At 35.2% G+C, this 23963-nt stretch overlaps 1 protein-coding gene across 1 annotated transcript in view; it reads left to right on the top strand.

The window, feature by feature from the left end:
• CCDC171 (coiled-coil domain containing 171) overlaps positions 1-23963 on the top strand; it is a 354732-nt gene that overhangs the window by 192734 nt on the left and 138035 nt on the right. The window contains exons 20-22 of the mRNA XM_021063474.1: positions 8072-8298; positions 8770-8952; positions 13048-13233. Coding sequence (XP_020919133.1) covers positions 8072-8298; positions 8770-8952; positions 13048-13233 — 596 coding nt within the window. The remainder of the gene's footprint in view (positions 1-8071; positions 8299-8769; positions 8953-13047; positions 13234-23963) is intronic.

The raw sequence follows: 23963 nt of genomic DNA, 5'->3' as shown, positions 1-23963 counted from the left end.
GCATCAGTGGTCCTCATTTTTTACTTTATGAATCAATTCTTTAGCTTGATGTACAAGACCCTTCTTGATCTAATCTCATTTATTTGTACAATCTTACCTCCCTGTACTCTCATTAATAAACCTGCAGCTTAGCTAAACTGAGCTGCTTGTTGTTCCCTAGCTATGAGATGCTCTCTAATATCTCCAAACATGGTGCAAACTATATTTTTGCTACTAAGCCCTAAGAGGTTCTAATGACTGGATTATCATTTTGGAAATATTGAATAACATTACAGTTTATATCTTTAAAGGCTATTTCATAGAAGATACCAAAGTTTTTTTTTCTTGTCATTGTCACATTCATCTTTAGTGAAAACTGAGAGCATATTATAGTTCTCTGAGTGTAGTAGTCCAGGTGCACAGCTTTCTTATTATTTAAGTTGCCAAAGAAGTAAGGGATAAGGGATCTCTTAATCTGGGGTTTACAGAACTTAGATAAGGGATCTCTTAGATAAGGGATCTCTTAATCTGGGGTTTACAGAACTCTTCTCAAAATGGTAAATGGATAGAATTCAGAAGGGGAGCAGGCAGATTTGGATGGAAGATTGTTACATCCTGTTTCATTAACTATTAATTAACTTTGACATTTCCTTCAGTTAAGAATGGTGATGACAGACCTTGATAATATTAGCAGCAAGGTGACTTTGTTATTAGTAGCAATCACAGATATTTCCGTATTGTAATACAGTTGTTACAGCTGTCTCCAGATATAGTTTATACTTTTCTTTGATGATCAGTAGTCATGGGATTCATCACATACCTGAGATGTCATCACAGTTTTCTGTGTACAGATGCATGCTTGTGCAATGTAGCTGGCCAAGCATTAGGACAACTCTGCACCTAGTAGTTGTTCATTTATACAGTTGGCGCATCTGTGTTCTTCACGTCTATGCTTCTTTCCAGTATACCCTAAATACAAAATTCTCTGTTTCTTTTTTGAAAGTGAAGCCTGCAAGTACTTGGGAAAACTTCAGAATTCTTTCAAAAGAGTTATTTAAGGAGTTCCCATTGGGGCTCAGTCGGTTACAAACTTGGCTAGCATCTATGAGGATGCAGGTTCAATCTCTGGCCTTGCTCAGTGGGTTAAGGATCCATTGTTGCTGTGAGCTGTGGTGTACGCAGGCAGCTGCAGCTCTGATGTGACCCCTGGCCCGGAAACTTCCATATGCTGCAGGTGGAGCCCTAATAAGCCAAAAAAGAAAAGAAAAGAAAAGAAAAGAAAAAAAAAGTGGGGGGGATACTTAAGTTCCTTCTATCTTAAAATGGCATCAAATTTGAACCAGAAATTCACAATCCTTTTTCTTTCTGGTGTAAATTTATTGAATAGCATGACCTAGCAAAAGATGAAATCACTGAATTTTGAACAAAAAACTTTCTACAATAGGTTTTAAACTTAAAAGTCTTGGAGAATTCTGTTTTTTTTTTTTTTTTTTTTGGCCATGCCTGCAGCATGTGGAAGTTCCTGGGCCAGGGATCAAATTCATACCACAGCAGCAACCCAAGCCACTGTAATGACAATAATGGATCCTTCATCCACTGCACCTAAGTGAACTCCTAAAAAATTAATTTTAATTAATCTGTATCTTACATGTCTTGTCCTACATTTAATATATTTATAATAAGGCTTAAAAGATTTTGATAACTGCATTTAAATAAAATTTGCTTCCTTTGTAATTCTACATAGTTTGACTTAGGCATTTAAAAGTATTATTCTGAGAAGGGGATCCATGGGTTTTACCAGGCTTCCAAATGTGTCCATGACCAAGAATCCCTGCTTTAGATAATCATTTCCCCAAATATCACATGTCTAGGTCAAGATATGTTTTTGAATAGCCTTATTATTGGGCATTTATACCTATAGTATTATTTATAAATAATATTGACAGAAACAAGGGTTTTTCATTTTTATTTATTTATTTATTTTTACCATGCCTGTAACATGTGGAAGTTCCCAGGCCAGGGACCGAACCCACACTACAGCAGAGACCCAAGCCACAGCAGTGGTAATGCCAGATCCTTAACCCACTGACCTACCAGGGAAATCTGAGCTATTGATTCTTAGTGTTATAGATCTCCTCTCCCCATTGCCTAACACAGTGTCTTTATACACAAGCTGTTCTATACCTAGCTATTTAATGAATGAATAAGAAAGACAGTGCACAGTGCTTTTTAAAATAGCTCTGTTATTTCACTGAAAGTGTTTATACTTGGTATAAAAACTTCACACAGTATAGAAATCTGAACAGAAGAAATAAAGGTCACCCAAAAGGCCATCTTCAATCTTTCTTAAGACTTTAATGATTTGTACAAATCTTTCAGAAATGTGTATAAACATGTATGTACACAAATGCACCCAGTTTAATATGCAGGAGTCATACAATCACGCCTCAACTTTTATTTTTTACTCATTGAATAGTAAATGTCTTTCCATGACAATGAGGTAGGTGTACATCATTAGTTGTATTTGATCATAGTCTGTTCCATTGTTTATATGTATATACTTCACTCTGAAAATTCCCTCTTGATGGATATTGGCATTTGTCCTTTTTTTTTTTTTTTTTTTTTTTTTTTTTTTTTTTTTTTTTTTACTATTTTAAGTAATACTATAATAAACTATTCTGTTATTAACATGTCTGTACTTAAAATCATTTTACACTTATATAATTATTTCCTTGGCTAAATTTCCTAAGAAATGGGTTTGCATATTTACATTTGGAAAGTATTACCCATCTGCCTTTCATAAATGTTGCTTTATATTACACTCCCCATGAACAGTATTGATAGTTCTGGTTTCCTCATAATGCTTTTGGGCACACAAAGTTTTAAGAATTTTTTTTATTATATTTGATTTACAATGTTCTGCCAATGTCTGCTGTACAGCAAAGGGACCCAGTTATTTATTTTTATATATATACACATTTTTTTTCTCAAATTATCCTCTGTCATGTTGCATCACAGGTGATTAGATATGTGCTATACAGCAGGACCTCATTGCTCCTCCATTCCAAATGCAACCACATCTACTAACCACAAACTCCCAGTCCATCCCACTCCCTCCTCCTCCACGTTGACAACCACAAGTCTGTTCTCAATGTCCATGAGTTTGTTTCTTTTCTGTAGATAGGTTCATTTGTGGACCCACAAAGTTTTGAAAGTATTTTTTGCTTTGTCAATTTGAAAGGCAAATTTTGCATTTTTGATTGTTAGGTTTTATGTCTTTTCATTTGTTCTATACCCATTCATCATCTTTTACAGATTATCTCTTTATGTTTATATATGGGGTGTGTGTGCCTGTGTCCCTATGGAATTATAAGAACTGTTGGGAGTTCCCGTCGTGGCGCAGTGGTTAACGAATCCAACTAGGAACCATGAGGTTGCAGGTTCGGTCCCTGCCCTTGCTCAGTGGGTTAACGATCCAGCGTTGCCGTGAGCTGTGTTGCAGACGCGGCTCGGATCCCACATTGCTGTGGCTCTGGCGTAGGCTGGTGGCTACAGCTCCGATTCGACCTCTAGCCTGGGAACCTCCATATGCTGTGGGAGCGGCCCAAGAAATAGCAAAAAGACCAAAAAAAAAAGAAAGAACTGTTGTATATGATCATGGATATTAGCCCTTTGCAATGTATAATATAAATAATTTTTCCAGTTTGTGTTTTAATTTTGTGTGTTTCTATGTAATTAAAATTAATAATCATTTACTTTATAGTTTTTCTTCCGGTGATTTACTTAGAAAGGCTATCTTAACCTCAGGTTGTGTTGCTCATATTTTGATTTAGTATATTTGAATTTTATTTTAAATCTTGGATTTATCTGGAATTATTATTTTTATTATTGTCTTTTTAGGCACGCACCTGTGGCATATGGAGATTCCAAGGCTAGAGATCTAATCGGAGGTGTAGCCACTGGCCTATGCCACAGGCACAGCAACGCCACATCCAAGCCACCTCTGCGACCTATACCACAGCTCATGGCAACGCCAGATCCTTAACCCACTGAGGCCAGGGTTTGAACCTTCAACCTCATGGTTCCTAGTCAGATTCCTTTCCACTGTGCCACGACGGGAACTCCTGGAATTATTTTTGGACAAGTGGTGAGGAAATAAGGTTTATTTGTGTAAGATGACCAGCTAGTCCTAATGCTTTTTAAATCAGTCAGCCATCTTTTACCTACTGATTCTAGATAGGCTATTTACTATATATTTATTAGAAGTACTTGGATCTGTTTACTGTCTCTCCTGTCTATTCCACTGGCCTTCTCATCTCTTCTGCTATCAGTATCATACTGCCTCTTTCATGAGTATTTCTTGACGTTTTAAAATAACGGAAAGACATTCTCTTATTACTTTTTGAATGTAGTATTTTGGCCTATTTCCATAGTTTTGTTTTTTCTTTTTATGGCCACACCTGTGGCAGATGGAAGTTCCCAGGTGGGGGGTTGAACTGGAGCAGCAGCTGAAGCCAACACCACAGCCACAGCAAACCAAATCCAAGCTACATCTGTGACCTACACTGCAGCTTGCAGCAACACTGAGTGAGACCTGCATCCTCATGGATACCGTGTCAGATTCTTAACCACTAAACCACAACAGAAACTACTGTTTTTGTGATTTTTTTGTTTGTTTGTTTCACTTTTAGGTAGAACACTGCTTTGAATGTTACCTTCATGATTGGCTCCTAAGTTTGAAAACTACTTTGTATTTCCCAAATTATAGCTCTTTGAAGACACAAGCATTATTTTTGCTCAGAGGAATGCTCTAGTGATGTATTGGGCTCACTTGAAAGGAATTGTAATATAAGAGGATAGTAGTGAAAGATGTTCTTGGAAAAGTAACCGGGAATCAGATCACGTAGGACCTTACCAGCCATGTTTTAAGCCTTGTTTTCATAGATCTGAAGAGAATCACTGAGCCTTAAAAGCAGGAGTTGTTACAAGATCCTATTTGTGTTTTAGAAGTCACTTTTTTTTTTTTTTTTTTTTTTTTTTTTACAGTGGAAGAGGGATTGAAGAAGGGAATGACTGGAGAAGAGTAGGGAGACTCTTGGGAGAGTATAGGTGAGATAAGGGCATGATCACAGAGAAAAGTGAGTGGATTGGAGAAGTACTAAGCACAGGATGAGAGGGAGATGGCAAGAAAGATGGAGATGTCAAGGATGAAAAAATGTTCCCAGTTGCCTAGAACTGAGTCAGAATTTAATGAGGTTAACATTACTCATGATTAACATTTCTAACATTATTATTCACATGCATTATTATTGTTCTCAGAACTAACATTATTAGTAAATTACATAATTACATATTTATTAATGAAATAATTACTTGTTTTCCACTGTTTTCATGAAAGGAGTGTTTCTCAATATGTATGAATGTGGAGACTCCATTTTAATAAGAAGACATATTATAGACTGATCTCCCCCCACATGATAGCTATATTTTTAATAACAGTTGACTTTTGCATTGTTTTGAAGGGATTTTAATTTTATTACTCACGATATCATAAGCATATATTACTCATGATGCATTTTTTTTTTAGGGCTAAATAAAGATCAGATAGCAATAGTTACTGCAGTTGAAAGTGGTGGAACTTTTCAGCCTCCCCTCCCCCCACCCCAAGATCTGTAGTCCACAGGTTTGGAACTACTGGTCAAAACAATTCTTTATGAATTTGTTTTGAAGATTTTAGATGTACAGTATTGCCCCTTCTATTGGAAAAGAAGAATTGCAGAACATAGAGTCCTTTTTCTTGAAAGATGCATGCTATTAAATAGGGGAAAATTGATTAACATATTTAGCATAAACAAGAATTTGTTAAATCTAACAAGTCAAATGTTTTAAACAGTCAAGACAAGTTTAGACATGAGGAATTTTAGTGACCTTATTTTTTTCTCTTATTTCTGTATCATTATACATATAATTCTACAACTATGTCACTAGAAGGTTTTTTGTTTCTTCATTTATTTAATATTGAATTAATTGTACTCTGTATAATGCAGAGTATATTGTAAAAACACTTCGTATTCATCAAAGCATAAATTATTTAATACTTTTTCTGTAGTTTATTGAGAGTAACAGTCAGGCACTTAGAGTGCCTTCTTTACCACTTCTTAAAAATTCAGAGGAATGCCTTGTTGAATTATATTGCCACTTAATTTCACCTTTCATAGTGGTTAGTGTCTACACAACACATTTTTGTGATATGGTAAAAAAAACTATTCATTAAAAGTTAATTATAGTTGATTTTTGTTTCTAAAGGCTCTTTAACTGTGAAAATTTTTATTACTTCTATATTCTTGAAAATTTCCTGAAAGTGAGCTTTTATCTTGTTTATTTAAAAAGGATAACTTTTGACCTACTGTAAAAGTTAATGTTAATCAATTTCTCTTGGTACTATTGAATGCATTCTTGTATTCAGCATTGTTGCTGCTGCTATGGAAGTAAAAAGGAATATAATTAATCCAACAAACATGTAAAAAAATACCTATATATGCTAGGCTACCACAAGTGAAGATAAAAAGTTTACTAAGATAAAAGAAGATATAGTCAGGGAGTTGAAAGCTAGCTGAAGAAACAGGGATTACATATATAGGCATTGGAATGATTCATTTTATTGAATGTTATAGATGAATAAATTTTAGTATTTGTTCATTTATTCAACTTGTTAAATGCATCTTCTAGTTTAGTAACTCTTTATTCACTGTTCTGCATTATATGTTGATTCTCTTTAAGGCTACTAAATTGTTTTCCATTTATGATTTATTTAAGTAATTTGTTAAGAAAGCAACTGTGTATTTTAGTTATACCATGTATGCCTTCTGTCCATGGGATTCTCAGAGAACATATTTATGAGAGACATATAGAATTAGACTTATTTTATCTTATATTATTAGAAGTCAGAGCATCAATAACTGAAAGAAACTACTTCTACATGAAGGATATTATACTTTTATCCAATTAACATTTTCTAGGACTATTTTTTAAAATTTAATTTTATTGGTGTATAGCTGATTTACAATGTTATATTAGTTTCCCAGAACTTCTAAGCAATGGAATTTTCATTTTCTGACTGCTGCGTAAATTTAAAATTTAATCTTTCCTTTTGTACACAGAGAAATAAAATAAAACAAAGCTCAAATTTTTGAACACTGGGCTTCTGTGAGATGGTTCTTAATGACATAGAAAACCACTGACTGATCACCTTCTCGATCAGTGTTGCTTTCCTAATATTGAATCATATGTGTTCTTAAAATTATGAAACATTTTTCTGTTGGATAAAAATGGCCAAATATGCCTTTTGTGCTTATGATGTAATTAAACTGAATTTAAACAATCTCTGTTTGTCATTTTACATGGATAGTATTGTAAGACAAGTAATGACAGATTATGACCTGCCTAGCAGAGGGAAAACTAAATTACATGACTTTTATTAAGGCATAAATAAACCTATTAACCATTATCTGGAATACCAATTAGTAGAAAGAATGCTGACAATTTTATTTATCAACATTAAACACAATTATTAATTATAGACCTGATGAATCTAGTGGTAATCAGGCCATGTTGGATATGCTGGGACCTTAAGTCCATTATATGAGAGAGATGATTACCAGAATCCTATGGGGAAATGAATAATTGTAGTTATAAAATTTTAATTGCCTTGGAATAAGGCAAATCATATTTTCTTGTCTGAGAATATAAATAGTATGACATTAAGGTAACAAGCGTCAGTAGTTGTAAATAGAAAATGAATTTGTTAGGTTTTTAAACAAAGAAAAGAGTGATGATGAATTTTAGTGTCATAGTGTTCAGTATGAATGACATAATGTAAATACATGCAGATTTTCTTTAGATGCATTATTTAGTAGGTGAGCTATTTCCTGCGTAATGAAAATTGACATGGGAGGGGACTTTTTAAATGGAATACTATACGTGGATGGGAATTATATAATTGGAAAAATATTTTCATTGTGTTGTGGTTGGCAGAGTTGTGAAATGAATGAGACAATTCACATTTTTCTGTCTTTTTTCTTTTTCTTTGAAGATCCAAATTCCAGAATTTGTGGCCATTTACTTATAGGGGCAGCCAAGAATTCTTTTGCAAAACTCATGGATAAAATTAGTCTGGCAATGGACAGTATGCCTTTGCACAGCAATAGAAGTATTACATATGTAGAAAAAGATTCCCTGGTTCAGAGGCTGGCTCGTGGACTTCATAAAGTAAACACCTTGGCCTTGAAGTATGGGCTATGTGGCCATGTGCCCATTTTGGTATGTATGCAATTTTTCAGTAAATAGGGGTTTTGGGACTTGAAAACTTAATTCTGAATCAGATTTTTTTGTAGTTCAAATTAGTTGTATATGAGTATATGTAGATTTCTCTTAGATTGCATGTAATTGTTTAACATAATAAATAAACTCATTTCCAAAAAACTGTCCAAAATATTGAAATAAAAGTTCAGATGTGAGTTCAGAATTTACTGTTCTCTACAGGTGTACTGCAACAGAATTGTTTGAGACATAAAGAATTACCTATTCCATTTTCTAGCCATCTAGATTATTTCTTCATATGAGCCAAATTATTGCTCACATAAAAAATAAAGCTTTCACTTATAAGTTTTAGCAAGAGTTGGTACTATTTTCTGTGGACACTGTTACATTTAATTTTGTAAAATGGTCATTGCTCTGGACTTACTAGTAAATCTAGTGATTCCTCATAACATTGCTTTTGTTTGACAATAGAAAAGCACAGCCTCATTACAGAAGCAGATATTTGGATTTACACAAAGACTGCATGCAGCAGAAGTGGAGCGCCGCTCACTGCGCTTAGAGGTCGCAGAATTCAAACGAAATGTGAATGAAATGAAAAAGGAGCTCGACAAAGCCCAGGGTCTCCAAATGCAATTAAATGAATTTAAGCAGTCTGTAAGTATATGTAATTTAAAACACGATGACTTTGGTTAGCTTTCCTCTGAAATTAAATATATTTTATCTTATATATTTTTATATATTTAATATCAGAGAGCAAAATGTTTGTTTTCCTTAACTTTTTAATGTCTTATTTTTCAAATAATCAAAATCCCATTGATAGGATCTCTTTTCTTTAGAAAACTTCCCTTCTAAAATGCCCCAACAATATTATATTATACCCTTCAAACTTGTTATGACACTAGAACTTAAATGTTCTCACTACAAAAAAGAAGTAATACTTATGTGACTTAATAGAGATGTTAGCTAATGCTACAGTGGCAATTGTTTTGTGGTGTAGGAGTGTATCAATTCAATACATTGTACATCTTAAACTATGCAGTGATGTATGTCAATTAATTAAAAGCACAGCATCGTTAAAATCATCTCAATTAAAAAAAAATGAAGAAAAAGGAAGTTCCCATTGTGGCTCAGTGGTGATGAGCCCAACTAATATCCATGAGGATGTGAGTTTGATCCCTGGTCTTGTTCAGTGGGTTGAGGATCCAGCATTGCCATTAGCTGTGGTGTATGTCATACACCTGGCTTGGATCCTGAGTTGCTGTGGCTGTAACCTAGGTCGGCAGCTGCAGTTCTGATTCGACCCCTAGGTAACTTCAGTATGCCTAGAGAACTTCAGGGAACTTCAGTATGCCATACCTGCAGCCCTAAAAAGCAAAAACAAACAAACAAACAAACAAACAAACAAAAAGAAGACATGAAGGAAAAGAGTTGTCCCAGATGCTTAAAGCTGTACCGTGCCCGTGTCAGCAGACTTCGTAGCCCTGTTGACAATGATAAATTTGTAATTAAGATGGTTAACTGCTATAGCAAATAAACTTTGGTTGAATAGCTTGCTCACAGGAAAAGCAAAAAATGTGTTCCAAGAAATGTTTAGTGTGAATTACTTCTACTCAAGGATAGAAATAAAGATAGGATTAATTGAAGTAATAATTGAAGAAATGAGATATGTAATTTTTATATCTGACATACAATTGTATGTATCAAGTTACAAAGTGGTGATTTCTAACATGTAATGACCATATTGACCATGTATCAGGCACTGACCCTAAGCACTTTAGGGTGTTTGATTCATTTAGTCCTTTCATATCAAAAATGGTTCAGTAATATTATCTTTATTTTACATATGAGGAATATAGGACACAGAACAGCTATGTAACTTTCCCAAAGTCACATAGTTAGTAAGTAGAAATGACAGTATTTGAATCTTAGTATTCTGGCTCCAAAACTAATGCTTTTAACGACTTCATTATAGTGGTTAATGTCCATATCTAGCCATGTTAATAAAGGATTATTTTACTAAAAACAGAATAGATGGAAAAATAATACTGTTTTCCTCTTAAAAATTAGGGAATGTGCCTGCAACCTTCATCTTTCATTTACTTCAGGCAAAGTATATAGGAGGAAAATAAAATAGCTTCTTATAGTTGGTCTACAATTGAAACATAAAGGGAAACATCCTGCCCACCAAAAGAGATTCAGTACTTATGTTGTTTTGGAATACTTTGTTCACCTACTGACAGTTGTTATTAACAGTTAACTCCCATGATTTTTTTTTTACACACTCTCATTCTTTCTCTCCATTGCTGTACTTGTTTGACTCTATTTATTTGCACAAAAGTGAACAAAATTGTGCCATTCTCTGGGAGGGATAGATGGACAAGAGAGAGGCCAACATTAGCTAAGTTTTTAGGTAAAGGAGAAATTTTTGGAAGAGTAGGCAAAAGTCCTGTGAAAAGTTGGGGATCTTAATTGATAGCAATCATGTGGATTGCTAGGGACAGAATGTTCTGATGGCAAGGAGTAATCATTTAAAACAACGTAACAGATAAAAGGTAGAAGTACAGAAATATCTGTTCACAAGACCCACAGGAGTGCTGTGATATCTGGCAGTCAAGGGATGTTAAGAACTTGAAATGGACCTGGAGTGCTGAGAGGAGGCTGTTAGATTTGATGTTTAGAAAGTAGAGGGTTTGGTTGTAATAGGACAAGATAGAGGGTGAGGCAGCTGTTAAGAAGGAGCTAAAAAGAAGTAAGCGTTCCTTAAAATTTAAACATGGTAGTGTCAGTAATCTGTTACATAGATGTCATCTTTACTAGATGACACTCAGATAATGAGGCAACTTTCCTTGTGTGCCTTATGAGCATTCTTATTACTTTGTATTAACTTAGGTAGATTATTAGATATTTATTTTTTATGCTATTCTGTTGCCTTTTAAATTTCATCAGTGTTGAGGAATTCATTATATATGCCTTTGAAAAGGGCAAATCCTAGCAAAAAATAGTTGTTTCCGAGGGGTAACAGGCAAAGTACATGGTGCCAAAGTAAAACTAAGTGCTCTTGTACTGCGATACAGAAAGGACCCATGTAATAAACTTATCCTCAGACTTAGTTCCAGCAAGTTTTTCTCTTTACATGAATGGCATGCTTGGTGTTATTGGTCTCTGAGGAAGTCCAGTTAACCATAGTTGCATTTTTGTTTAATTTGTCAGAAAACTCATAAAAGTCCACATTCAACTGTAATAGTTTACACATTCCAAATGCCTAAAATCAATGGGATTTTTGGTCTGCCTCCCTATCCCCAGATTTTTTAAAAATTTTAAATCAGTTGGCTTTATATTTGTGTTAATTATATTAATCCACCTCAAATTCTTTTTTTTTTTTATTATTTATGTATTTACTTTTTTTGTCTTTTTGTCTTTGTTGTTGTTGTTGCTATTTCTTGGGCCGCTCCCGCGGCATATGGAGGTTCCCAGGCTAGGGGTTGAATCGAAGCTGTAGCCACCGGCCTACGCCAGAGCCACAGCAACGCGGGATCCGAGCCGCATCTGCAACCTACACCACAGCTCACGGCAACGCCGGATCCTTAACCCACTGAGCAAGGGCAGGGACCGAACCCGCAACCTCATGGTTCCTAGTCGGATTCGTTAACCACTGCGCCACGACGGGAACTCCCCACCTCAAATTCTTTACAACAATGGGAAGGTTATCAATCTTAGATAGATTTACACTTAGTGTAAGTCAGTAACCTGCATGGCTTCTTTTAATTTTCCATGTGCATTTCTCAGGTTACCCACCATTTGTGAAGCATTCCTATTCTTTGTACCTCAAGATGAAGAGGCCCTTTATCATTTGTTGTAACTAATTTTCCTTTGTTTAAATATTTTGCACAGGAGATAATACAGGTGTCTTCTACCCTGGATTCCACATGCCCCTGTCACTAGTTATTCCAGGGCCAAGTGCTCTGCTCTTCAGAGCAGTTAGGATATTGTAAAAGTTGTGTTGTCTATTAAGGTGCAGAGTTTTATTGACAGGTGTTTATATATGAATACATATTCTTTCATTCAACAAATATCTACTGAGTACCTACTGAGTGCCAGACACTCTTCTGTGTGTTGAGTGAGCAAGCTGAACGAGGTCCCTGCCCCATGGAGCTCCCATCCTTAAATATGTGGTTGGTGGAAGGGTGAGGACAGGTAATAGAAAAGTAAACAACTATATGAGATGAATTAGATAATAAAAATGGCTGTGAAGGAAGTATAAGAAGATGGCATGATGATGTGGGTGGTGGTGGGAGGCAGGGAGTCGTGGTCTGGTGAGGGCTCTGCAAGGAGAGTGTTTGACGAGGAAAACCTGAATGGGTTATGGTAACATACACTGAACAAAGACTTGCAGATAATCATTTAAAAGCATAGGAACTTATTAAAAGCTTTAATTTCCACAATCATTATCTTTATAAAAAGTGCTAATATATCAACATTTAAGCTGAGCATTGTGGATTTACTTAGAACTTCAAATGTTTCCTGAGATTTTATTTGACTAAAAATGATACCTTTGGGAGTATATAGCTGTCATGCTTGAACAATCAGAGTGAAATTGTTTATCTTGACTTATGAAATTAAGAAAAACAAATTGTACTTTTGTCATATATCAGACATTTAGAAATGTGTTATATGTTAGCAAATACTTTTGAAGATTAAATGATACAACAATACAGTTAGCTTATAATTAATTTTTTTCCTTTTTTTCAGAAATTGATCACCCATGAGAAGTTTGAAAGTGCGTGTGAAGAACTGAATAACGCGTTACTTAGGGAACAGCAGGCTCAAATGCTATTGAATGAACAGGCACAGCAACTACAGGAGTTGAATTATAGACTTGAGTTACATTCCAGTGAGGAAGCTGACAAAAACCAAACTCTTGGAGAAGCTGTTAAGGTAGGAAAAAATCCATTGCATGATGGTTTATATCCTCCAGGTGTGGGTCTTTGAGGAAATCATGTGTATCTCTTGAATGGGGAAGAGATCCCAAGATATGAAATTTTATTCTATAAGAGCTTATAAGGATGGAATGAAACATTGCTCTGAGACCTCAATTTCAAGCTTGCATTCCCAGGTACTAAGAATGTAGAAGTTGGCTTTGCTAGTTGGAACCAAGAGGAGATTTTTCTAGTAATAATTTTATTCTTTTTTTTTTTTTTTTTTTAGGGCCTCACCTGGGGGCGGCACATGGAAGTTCCCAGGCTAGAGGTCAAATCGGAGCTGTAGCTGCTGGCCCAAACCACAGCCACAGCAGTGTGAGTTCGAGCCGCATCTGTGACCTACACCACAGCTCACGGCCATGCCAGATCCTTAACCCACCGAGTCAGGCCAGGATTGAACCCACATCCTCTTGGATACTAGTCAGGTTTCTTACCACTGAGCCACGACTTAAACTCTCTAGTAATAATTTTATTTTTTGTTTCACTTGTCTTCCTTATTTCTTCCTTTCTTCAGTTCTTTTCTCTTTTTTGTTTTAGAAAGACATTGAAAATCCAGATTCTTCTGGATTTGAAAGGTTTTTGGGCGTGTGTCTCCCTAATTCCTTTATACATGTGTATTTGAGAAGGAGTTGGGGTTTGGTTAGGAAGAGTTGTTTTCCCTGTCATTTATCTGTGGGAAAGGTATTTAGAAGGGAAAAAAAGTTATTATAAAATAGTTGTCATTTAGAAAACATCATTAATGGATTTAGGACTAAAGTATATTTTGGAAATGTTGGCTGTAAAACGTAATGGAATTTTAGTTTATGATTTTAATACTAGTGAGGTTATACACACTGGAATGGAACAACTAATTCCAGGAAAACCAATGTGATATAACACAGCCTAGATAGCAGGTATCATGTATCATACCTAATACAGTAAGCAGCTCAGAGTTGGTATAAAATTTATTACACAAATAATACATATTTAATAGCTAAATACTAATACAATACTAATAATTAAATGGCGAGAGTTTATTGAGAACTTCCTGATTGACAAGCATTGTGCTAAATACTTTATAAACAATTATTCCATGTAATGCTTACACAAACTCTGTGGGGTTATTCTCATTTTGTAATGAGAAAAATGAAATACAAAGAGGCACATAATTTGTACAACCATTAGTAGATTATGGACCTAGGGAGTCAGATTTTACATCTGCCTTCCTAATCACCACATTAAATATATTACTGATGGACAGCATACATATGCTGGGCTCTGTGCTGCGGTCTCTGCATGAAATGTTTTGTTTCATTCTTAAACTACCCCTGTGAAATAGGTACTATTATTGTTCCCATTTTTTTTTGGTTAAATCGAGAAAGTTTAATGGACTTGGTCAGGGTCTCCTGGCCTGTGCATATTGAAACTGGAATTTAGTTGTTTTTTTTTTTAATTTTGAGTTATAAACCTAATTTCCTAGGTTAATTAGATTTTAGATTTATTTCAGTTTTCCTTTCTTTATAATTTTCCCTTTTTTTTTGCTAGTATAATTCTAATATAAATAAACCCTGTAGCTAACTCTATGCATTTTTGTGATTATTTCTTCAGAATTAATTCCTTGATGAATTAGTAGGTCTAGAGCCACATGTTTTGAAGTGTAAATGTTATCAATTGGCCTATGGCAAATTTTTACCTTCTCTCTTAAAATGCCTGAGAGTTTCACTTTTTACCCAAACTAGCTATTATTATTAATTTTCTTTTACCAGTTTGATCAATATATCATTATTATTCAGATTTGTGTTTCTTTCATTACTAGTTAAGTTGAACATTTTTATAATTATATTGGTCACTATGTTGTTGACTAAACAACATTTTTATGCTTCATGTCCCATTAATAGATAAAATAATTATACATGCTTTGAAAAGGCATTTAATTCATAATGGAGTCTTCTCTTTTTGAAATACCTTGTAGTTGTGTTTAGGTTTAGTATTTTCCAACAGATAAAAAGCTCTTCATATTAATTTTTTAAAATGCCAGTAGCTTAAATATTGTTGTCAGGAGTGGAGAATTGTTTAATTACTATTGTTTAATTAGAACTAGCAGGTGTAATGTGAAAATGCTCTCTTGTGGGAGGCAGCATGGTTCAGTGGAAAAAGCACTGGCCTTAGAATAAGTGGTTCTAAATTAAAGTCCCAGTACTGTCGTTGCTCAAATAACTTAACCATTCTGAGGGAGTTCCTGTCGTGGCTGAGCAGAAACGAATCTGACTAGTATCCATGAGGACACAGTTTCAATCCCTAGCCTCACTCAGCGGGTTAAGGATCCAGCATTGCTGTGAGCTGTGGTGTAGGTGGCAGATGCGGCTTGGATCCAGCATTGCTATGGCTGTGGTGTAGGCCGGCAGCTGTAGCTTTGAATGCACCCGCAGCCTGGGAACTTCCATATGCTGTGGGTGCGTCCCTAAAAAGACAAAAACAAAAAACAAAGAAAAACTTAACCATTCTGAGCCTCAGTTTCCTCTTCTGAAAAATTAAGTATAAGGATGCTTAAGTCACAGAATTTTTGTAAGAGTTAATTAAGATATCATTTGACAGTAAGTATATGCTTGGAAAATACTTTTGTGCTTTTCAGTAATAAATAGTTTTTTTGTGTTGTATATAATTTCTTTAAAAAAATTATATTGCTGCTGCTTCTATATAAAAACAAAATAAGATCATGAATAGAAGATATGGAAAATACAGAAGAGAAAATGGGTTACTCATAACTTACTTGACACCACTGTTGATATTTTTGGGTTTTGTTTATTATAAACAGAAAAATAATTAAAGTTTTTATAAATCTTCTTGCTCAGAATGGCCTTCCTTTATGATACAGCTAGACTTTGGATTCAACACTTTTTTTTTTTTTTTTTTTGTCTTTTTAGGGCCACACAATGGAGGTTCCTAGGCTAGGGGTTGAATCAGAGCTACAGCTGTTGGCCTAAGCCTCAGCCCCAGCAATGCCAGATCTGAGCCGAGTCTGCGACCTACACCATGGCTCATGGCAACCCTGGATTATTAACCGACTGAGCAAGGCCGAGAATCAAATCCGCTTTCTCATGGATACTAATCAGATAGTTTCCCCTGAGTCACGATGGGAACTCCAACACTTGGTTTATTACAGCAGTGCATTAAAGAGTAAAGGAAATCTCCAAGGGCAAATAACAAACAACACCAACAAACCCCAATGAAAATTACAGTTAACACTGTGAACAGTTAGTTGATGGGCTTATCCTGTGGACAGATACCAAACCCAAACCCACTTCTGGAAGTAGAAGACTAAGATTTGGGTACCACCAGTAGATTGGGCCTTGAATCCTTGACTCTCACATTAAGGAGTCAAGCCAAATTACCCGAATGGGGTAATTTCAGTTAGTAGTGTCTAAATAAGAGCTAAGATAAAATTTTCTCAGGAGGAAACCTTGCCTAGTTTAGTTCCTTCAAGAGCTTCCACAGACTAAGCTCAACTGAATAACTGGCTTATGAATAAATGTAGAGATACATTACTCTTACACTCAGCCACGTAGCTAAACTTCTTTGAAATTCTAATAATACTTTACCTGTACTTTCTAGGGTTTTCTATGTAGAACATCATATTATTTGTTCTAACATTTTTGTTTATTTTCCTTGCCTTACTGCCCTGGCTAGGACCACAATGTTGAGTAGACGTGGACACAGCAGGCATCCTTACTTTGTTCTCAATCTTAAGAATTTTTCTAACATTTCTCTGTTAAGAAGTCAGGTATAGATTTTTATAAGTTACTATAATTTGATAAATCTTACTGGGTTAAGGGAGTTATCTTCCTAGATTATGCATAATTAAAAAATCATAACAAAAAGAAAAAGAAAAAAAATCATATGGGATGTTGGGTATTGTCAATATATTTTTATGCATCTCCTCAGATAATTGTTTGGTTTTTCTCTCGTATTCTATTAGCAAGTTGGATTATATCAGGAATTGGCAAACTATAGCCCACAGCCTGTGTTTGTATGGCTTGTGAGCTGAGAATCATTTTTACATATTTAAAGGATCATAAACAACAAACAAACAAAGCCAAAGAAGAGTAAGTGACAGACTACATGTAGCACACAAAGCTTAAAAACTCAATGCAGAATTTGAACATTGAGAATAGACATTGGTGAAAAGATATTAGTGAACTGGAAGTTAGCTGAGGAAAAAATATACATGGCTCAGTGCATTTTGACACGTTTACATGTGTGTAAGTACCACCATATTCAAGATATAGAACATTTTTTTATCCCCCAAATTTCTTTTGTACTCTTTTCCATTCAGTTCCCTTTTTTAATCCTCCCTCTACTCTAGCCTGGCAACCGCTCATCCAGTATCACTATAGATTAGGTTTGCTTTTACTTGAGTTTCACATAAATGGAATCAGACAATATGTGTATCTTTGATTTCTTTCATTTGGCTTAACATTTTTTTAGATTCATCTATGTTGTTTCTTTGTTGTTGATCAGTATTGCCTTATATAGATTTACAGCAATTTGTTTATCCATTCACCTGTTGATAGACATTTAGATTGTTTCCATTTAGGGCTATTTTGATTAAAGCTGTTAAGAACATTCTTGTACGTGTCCCTAGGTGGACACGTATCTTGACCATTCTTGGGTAATACCTAGGAGTGGAAATGCTGGGTCATATGGTAAAAGAAAGTTTAAATTTTTAAGAAATTTCCAAAGTCTTTTTCCAAAGAGGCTGCAGGATTTGACATTTTCAATGGCAGCTAAATGTGAGTTTCATTGGCTTCATATCCTGTCAAATACTTGGCACTGCTTGTCTTTTAAATTTTATCTGTTCTAGTGGATGTGTAGTGGTACCTTTTGGTTTTAATTTGCATTTCACTGATGACTAATTATGTTAAGCATCTATTACTGTCCTTATTATTATTGGTTATTCATATGTCTTCTTCATGAAATATATGCTCAAATCATTTAATATTTTAAACTTTGGGTAGTTTATTTTCTTATTCCATTGCAAGAATTATTTCTATTTCTGTATAAAAGTCCTCTGTCAGATGTGTATTGAGAATATTATTTCCACTCTGTGATTTACCTTTTAATTTTCTTAATGGTATCTTTCAAGTAGAAAAAGTTTTAATTTTTGGAGAGTTTTAAATGTAATGGTTCATTTTTGTCATTTATCTATGAAATGTTTGTTTACTCTGATGCAGAAAAGATTTTGGCCCATGTTCTCCTTTAGAAAATTTATTTTTTTAGTTTTAGGTAAAATGCTTTAAGTCATTTTGACTTGATTTTTATAAGTAGTTTGATGTAAGGATTGAAGTTTATTTTTTTCATATAGATGATAAGTTGTTTGAGTGCCATTTGTTGAAAGGACTATCCTTTCTCCCTTCAGTTACCTTGGCCCCTATATTCAAAATCACTTGTGTGTGTTTACTTATTTACATTTGGACTTTATTTTTGTGACAGGCATCTTTGTGTCTGTCTTTATGCTAATTCTATATCAATGTATTTATGTACCTTTATAGGAAGTTTTATAAGTCATATTTTTAAGGTACTATAAATTTTCCACTTCTTTTTCAAAATTGTATTGACTATTTTAGGTCCATTGAATTTCCATACAAAATTTAGAATCAGTTTGTCAGTTTCATGTAGGACATCAAATTTATTGGTGGATGTGTAGTGGTACCTTTTGGTTTTAATTTGGTTATAATATTTCATCATTATACTTTTTAATGTTTATGGGATCTGTTTTGTTTGTTTGTTTTGTTTTTTTGTCTTTTTGCCATTTCTTGGGCCGCTCCTGTGGCATATGGAGGTTCCCAGGCTAGGGGTCGAATTGGAGCTGTAGCCTCCGGCCTATGCCAGAGCCACAGCAACGCGGGATCTGAGCCGTGTCTGCAACCTACACCACAGCTCACGGCAACGCCAGATCCTTAACCCACTGAGCAAGGCCAGGGATTGAACTCGCAACCTCATGGTTCCTGGTCAGATTCGTTAACCACTGAGCCACGACAGGAACTCATGTTTATGGGATCTGTTTTGATAATCCCTCATTTATTCCTAAACCGGTAATTTATGTTTTCTTTCTGTTTTTTTTTTTTTTTTTTTTCTGCTCTGGTTAGGGGTTCATCAATTTTGTTGTTCATTTCAAAGAACAAGTTTTGACTTTGTTAACAATACTGTTTGTTTTCTATGATACTTATTTCAGTTTGTATCTTTATTATTTCCATCCTTATATACACTTTGGGTTAATTTTTCTCTTCTCTTCCTGTTTTATTTTATTATTATTATTATTATTATTATTATTATTATTTTTAGTAGTTATTTCCCCAATACAATTTTTTTCTACTGTACAGCATGGTGACCCAGTTACACATATATGTACACATTCTATTTTTGCATATTACCATGCTCCATCATAAGTGACTAGACATAGTTCCCAGTGCTACACAGCAGGATCTCTTTGCTAATCTATTCCAAAGGCAATAGTTTGTATCTATTAAACCCAAGCTCCCCAACCACCCTACTCCCTTCCTCTACCCCTTGGCAATCACAAGTCTATTCTGCTAGTCCATGATTTTCTTTTCTGTGGAAAGATTCATTTGTGCCTTATATTAGATTCCAGATATAAGTGATATCTTTTCTGTGGAAAGGTTCATTTGTGTTGTATATTAGATACCAGATATGAGTGATATCATATGGTATTTGTCTTTCTCTTTCTGACTTACTTCACTCAGTAAGAGAGTCTCTAGTTCCATCCATGTTGCTGCAAATGGCATTATTTTGTTCTTTTTTATGGCTGAGTAGTATTCCATTGTGTATATATACCACATCTTCCTAATCCAATTGTCTGTTGATGCATATTTGGCTTGTTTCCATGTCTTGGCTACTGTGAATAGAGCTACAGTGAACATTCAGGTCCATGTGTCTTTTTTAAGGGAAGTTTAGTCCAGATATATGCCCAAGAATGGGATTGCTGGGTCATATGGTAGTTCTATGTATAGATTTCTAAGGTATCTCCATACTGATTTCCATAGTAGTTGTACCAACTTACATTCCCACCAACAGTGCAGGAGGGTTCCCTTTTCTCCACACCCCCTCCAGCATTTGTTATTTGTGGAGTTATGAATGATGGCCTTTCTGACTGGTGTGAGGTGGTATCTTATGGTAGTTTTGATTTGCATTTCTCTAATAATCAGTGATGTTGAGCATTTTTTCATGTGCTTGTTGGCCATCTATGTATCTTCCTTGGAGAAATGTCTTTTCAGGTCTTTTGCCCATTTCTCAATTGGTTTGTTGGCTAATTTTTGCTGTTGAGTTGTTGTAAGTTTCTTGTGTATTCTAGAGATTAAGCCCTTGTCAGTTGCATCATTTGAAACTATTTTCTCCCATTCTGTAAGTTGTCTTTTTGTTTTCTTTGTGGTTTCTTTTGCTGTGCAAAAGCTTATCAGTTTGATTAGGTCCCATTAGTTTATTTTTGCTCTTATTTTTGTTGCTTTGGGAGATTGACCTGGGAAAATATTCATAAGGTTGATGTCAGAGAGTGTTTTGCCTATGTTCTCTTCCAGGAGTTTGATGGTGTCTTGTCTTACATTTAGGTCTTGGAACCATTTAGAGTTTATTTTTGTGCATGGTATGAGGGTGTGTTCTAGTTTCATAGATTTGCATGCAGCTGTCCAGGTTTCCCAGCAATACTGCTGAAAAGTGTCTTTTTCCCATTTTATGTTCTTGCCTCCTTTGTCAAGATTAATTGACCATAGCATAGGTGTCCGGGTTTATTTTTGGATTCTCTCTTCTGTTCCATTGGTCTGTCTGTCTGTTTTGGTACCAATACCACACTGTCTTGATGACTGTGACTTTGCAATATTGCCTGAAGTCTGGGAGAGTTATGCCTCCTGCTTGTTTTTTTTTTTTTTTTTTTTTTTAGCAAGTGGCCGCCTCTGTGGCATATGGAAGTTCCCAGGCTAGGGGTCGAGCCACAGCCACTGTAGAAGCAATGCTGAATAGTTATGTTGTGAGCCACACGGGAAGTCCCTCCTGCTTGGTTTTTGTTCCTCAGGATTGCTTTGGCAATTCTGGGTCTTTTGTGGTTCCATCTAAAGTTTTAAATTGTTTGTTCTAGTTCTCTGAAAAATGTCATGAGTAATTTCATGGGGATTGCATTGATCTGTAGATTACTTTGGGTACTATGGCCATTTTACAATATTAATTTTTCCAACCCAGGAGCATGAAATATCTTTCCATTTCTTTACTTCTTCCTTAATTTCCTTGATTAATGTTTTATAGTTCTAGGCATATAAGTCTTTTACCTCCTTGGTCAGGTGTATTCCCAGGTATTTGATTTTTGGGGGTGCAATTTTAAAAGGTATTGTATTTTTGTATTCCTTTTCTAATATTTCATTGTTAGTATACAGAAATGCGACAGATTTCTGAATGTTAATCTTATATCCTGCTACTTTGCTGAATTTGTTGATCAGTTCAAGTAGTTTTTGGGTTGAGTCCTTAGGGTTTTCTATATATATTATCATGTCATCTGCATAGAGTGACAGTTTTACCTCTTATCTTCCAATTTGGGGACCTTTTCTTTTGTTTGTCTGATTGCTGTGGGTAGGACTTCCAGTACTATGTTAAATAACAGTGGGGAGAGTGGGCATCCTTGTCTTACTCCAGATTTTAGTGGGAAGGCTTTCTTCAGCTTTTCTCCATTGAGTATTATATTTGCTGTGGGTTTGTCATAAATGGCTTTTATCATGTTAAGGTATGTTCCCTGTAGGCCAATATCTTTGATGAATGTAGACACAAAATTCTCAACAAAATTTTAGCCATCCGAATCTAACAGCATGTATAAAAGATCATACACCACGACCAGGTGGGATTCATCCCAGGTACACAAGGATGGTTCAACATACGCAAATCAATCAACATCATACACCACATTAACAAAAGAAAAGTCAAAAACCACATGATCATCTCAATAGATGCAGAGAAAGCATTTGACAAAGTCCAACATCCATTCATGATAAAAATTCTTTTCCTAACTGTTAAGGGGTAAATTTATTAGATCAGAGATGAGCAAAGTATCACCCATAGGTCAAATCTAGCCCCCCATCTGAAATATAAAAATTTTTTTGAATGCTGCCATGTCCATTTATTGAATATTGTCTATGGCTTCTTTTATATTACAATGATAGAGTTGCAGCAGAGACCATATGGCCTTCAATACCTAAAATACTTGCTACCCAGACTTTTAGAGCTGTTGAGTATTTTTCAGAGGTTATAAAAAATCTCTGCTATTGATTAATTAGGTATTCCTCTTTGTTTTATTTTTCATGGGATGCTCTAATATTTTTAATATGCTTCCTGGGTAGCTCAGTGTATCTTCAAATGATATTTTACTATTTTTTTGGTCTTTTGTATTTTTAGGGCCACACCCATGACATATGGAGGCTCCCAGGCTAGGGGTCTAATCAGAGCTACAGCTGCTGGCCTATGCCACAGCCACAGCAATGCTGGATCCAAGCCACATCTGTGACCTACACCACACTTATGGCAACACAGGATCCATAACCCACTGAGCAAGGGCAGGGATCGAACCAGCAACCTCATGGTTCCTAGTTGGATTTGTTTCTGCTGCACCATGATGGGAACTCCAATATTTTACTATTTTATGTATAATGTAAGAATCTTACGGTATTACACTTTCATTTCTTTTTTTCCATTGTCTTTATTTTTCCTGTCATAGATTTTACTTTTACATTTTATAAACCCCACAATTCATTGTTAGTATTTTTGCTTTAAATAGTACATTTTTAAAGAAATTAAAATAAGAAAACAATTGTCTTTCCTCAGTGCTCACATATTTACCACATATGAACCATATTTATTTTTTTTTCTTTGCTTCTTTTAGGGTTGCACCTGCCACATATGGAAGTTCCCAGGATAGGGGTCAAATTGGAGATGCAGCTGCCAGACTATACCACTACCACAGCAACCCCAGATCTAAGCAGATGTCTGCGACCTATACCACAGGCTCATGGCAATGCCAGATCCTTAACCCACTGAGCGAGGCCAGGGCTTGAACCCACATCCTCATGGATATTAGTTGGGTTTATAACCTTATGAGCCACAATGGGTACTCCCCATATTTCTTTTTTATAAGAATCTATTTTCACCTCGTATCATTTTCTGCATGAAGAACCTTTTTAGCATTTTGTATGGTGCATGTTTTTACTTTCGAAGAGTAGTCAATTCTTAGCCATATGGGTAACTACATTTTGAGAACTACTGGTGTTAAGTTCTGTGAAGACCTGGAGAAGATAAGAGCCAGAGTACAAGTGTAGTATTGGCTTTAGATAGGGGAAACACTTCCCTTATTATAAATGTAGAAAAAGAGTGGCTTAGATGAAAGCAGTTATTGGTAAACTTTTTCACTGGTGCTTCTTTCTTTGTAAAGGAGGCAAGTGTGTCCAATCTGGAGGAGGAAGGCAGTTGGAGCATAGAAAAGTCATCGCAGAGGATAGGAATACCAAGTAAACAATAGAAAGATGACTGATGTGCTAGGTAGAAATGTAATTGGAAGGCTCCTTTGAAACTGACCATTAACTTATGATAATACTAATTTTCCCCTAAGGTGTTTGAATGCTTATTTGTATGAACTGAAAAATGGGTTCACATAGTTATTGA

Source organism: Sus scrofa, chromosome 1 (genome assembly GCF_000003025.6).
Source record: "Sus scrofa isolate TJ Tabasco breed Duroc chromosome 1, Sscrofa11.1, whole genome shotgun sequence".
Lineage (NCBI taxonomy): Eukaryota > Metazoa > Chordata > Mammalia > Artiodactyla > Suidae > Sus > Sus scrofa.
This window is presented reverse-complemented; position numbering and strand designations above follow the sequence as displayed.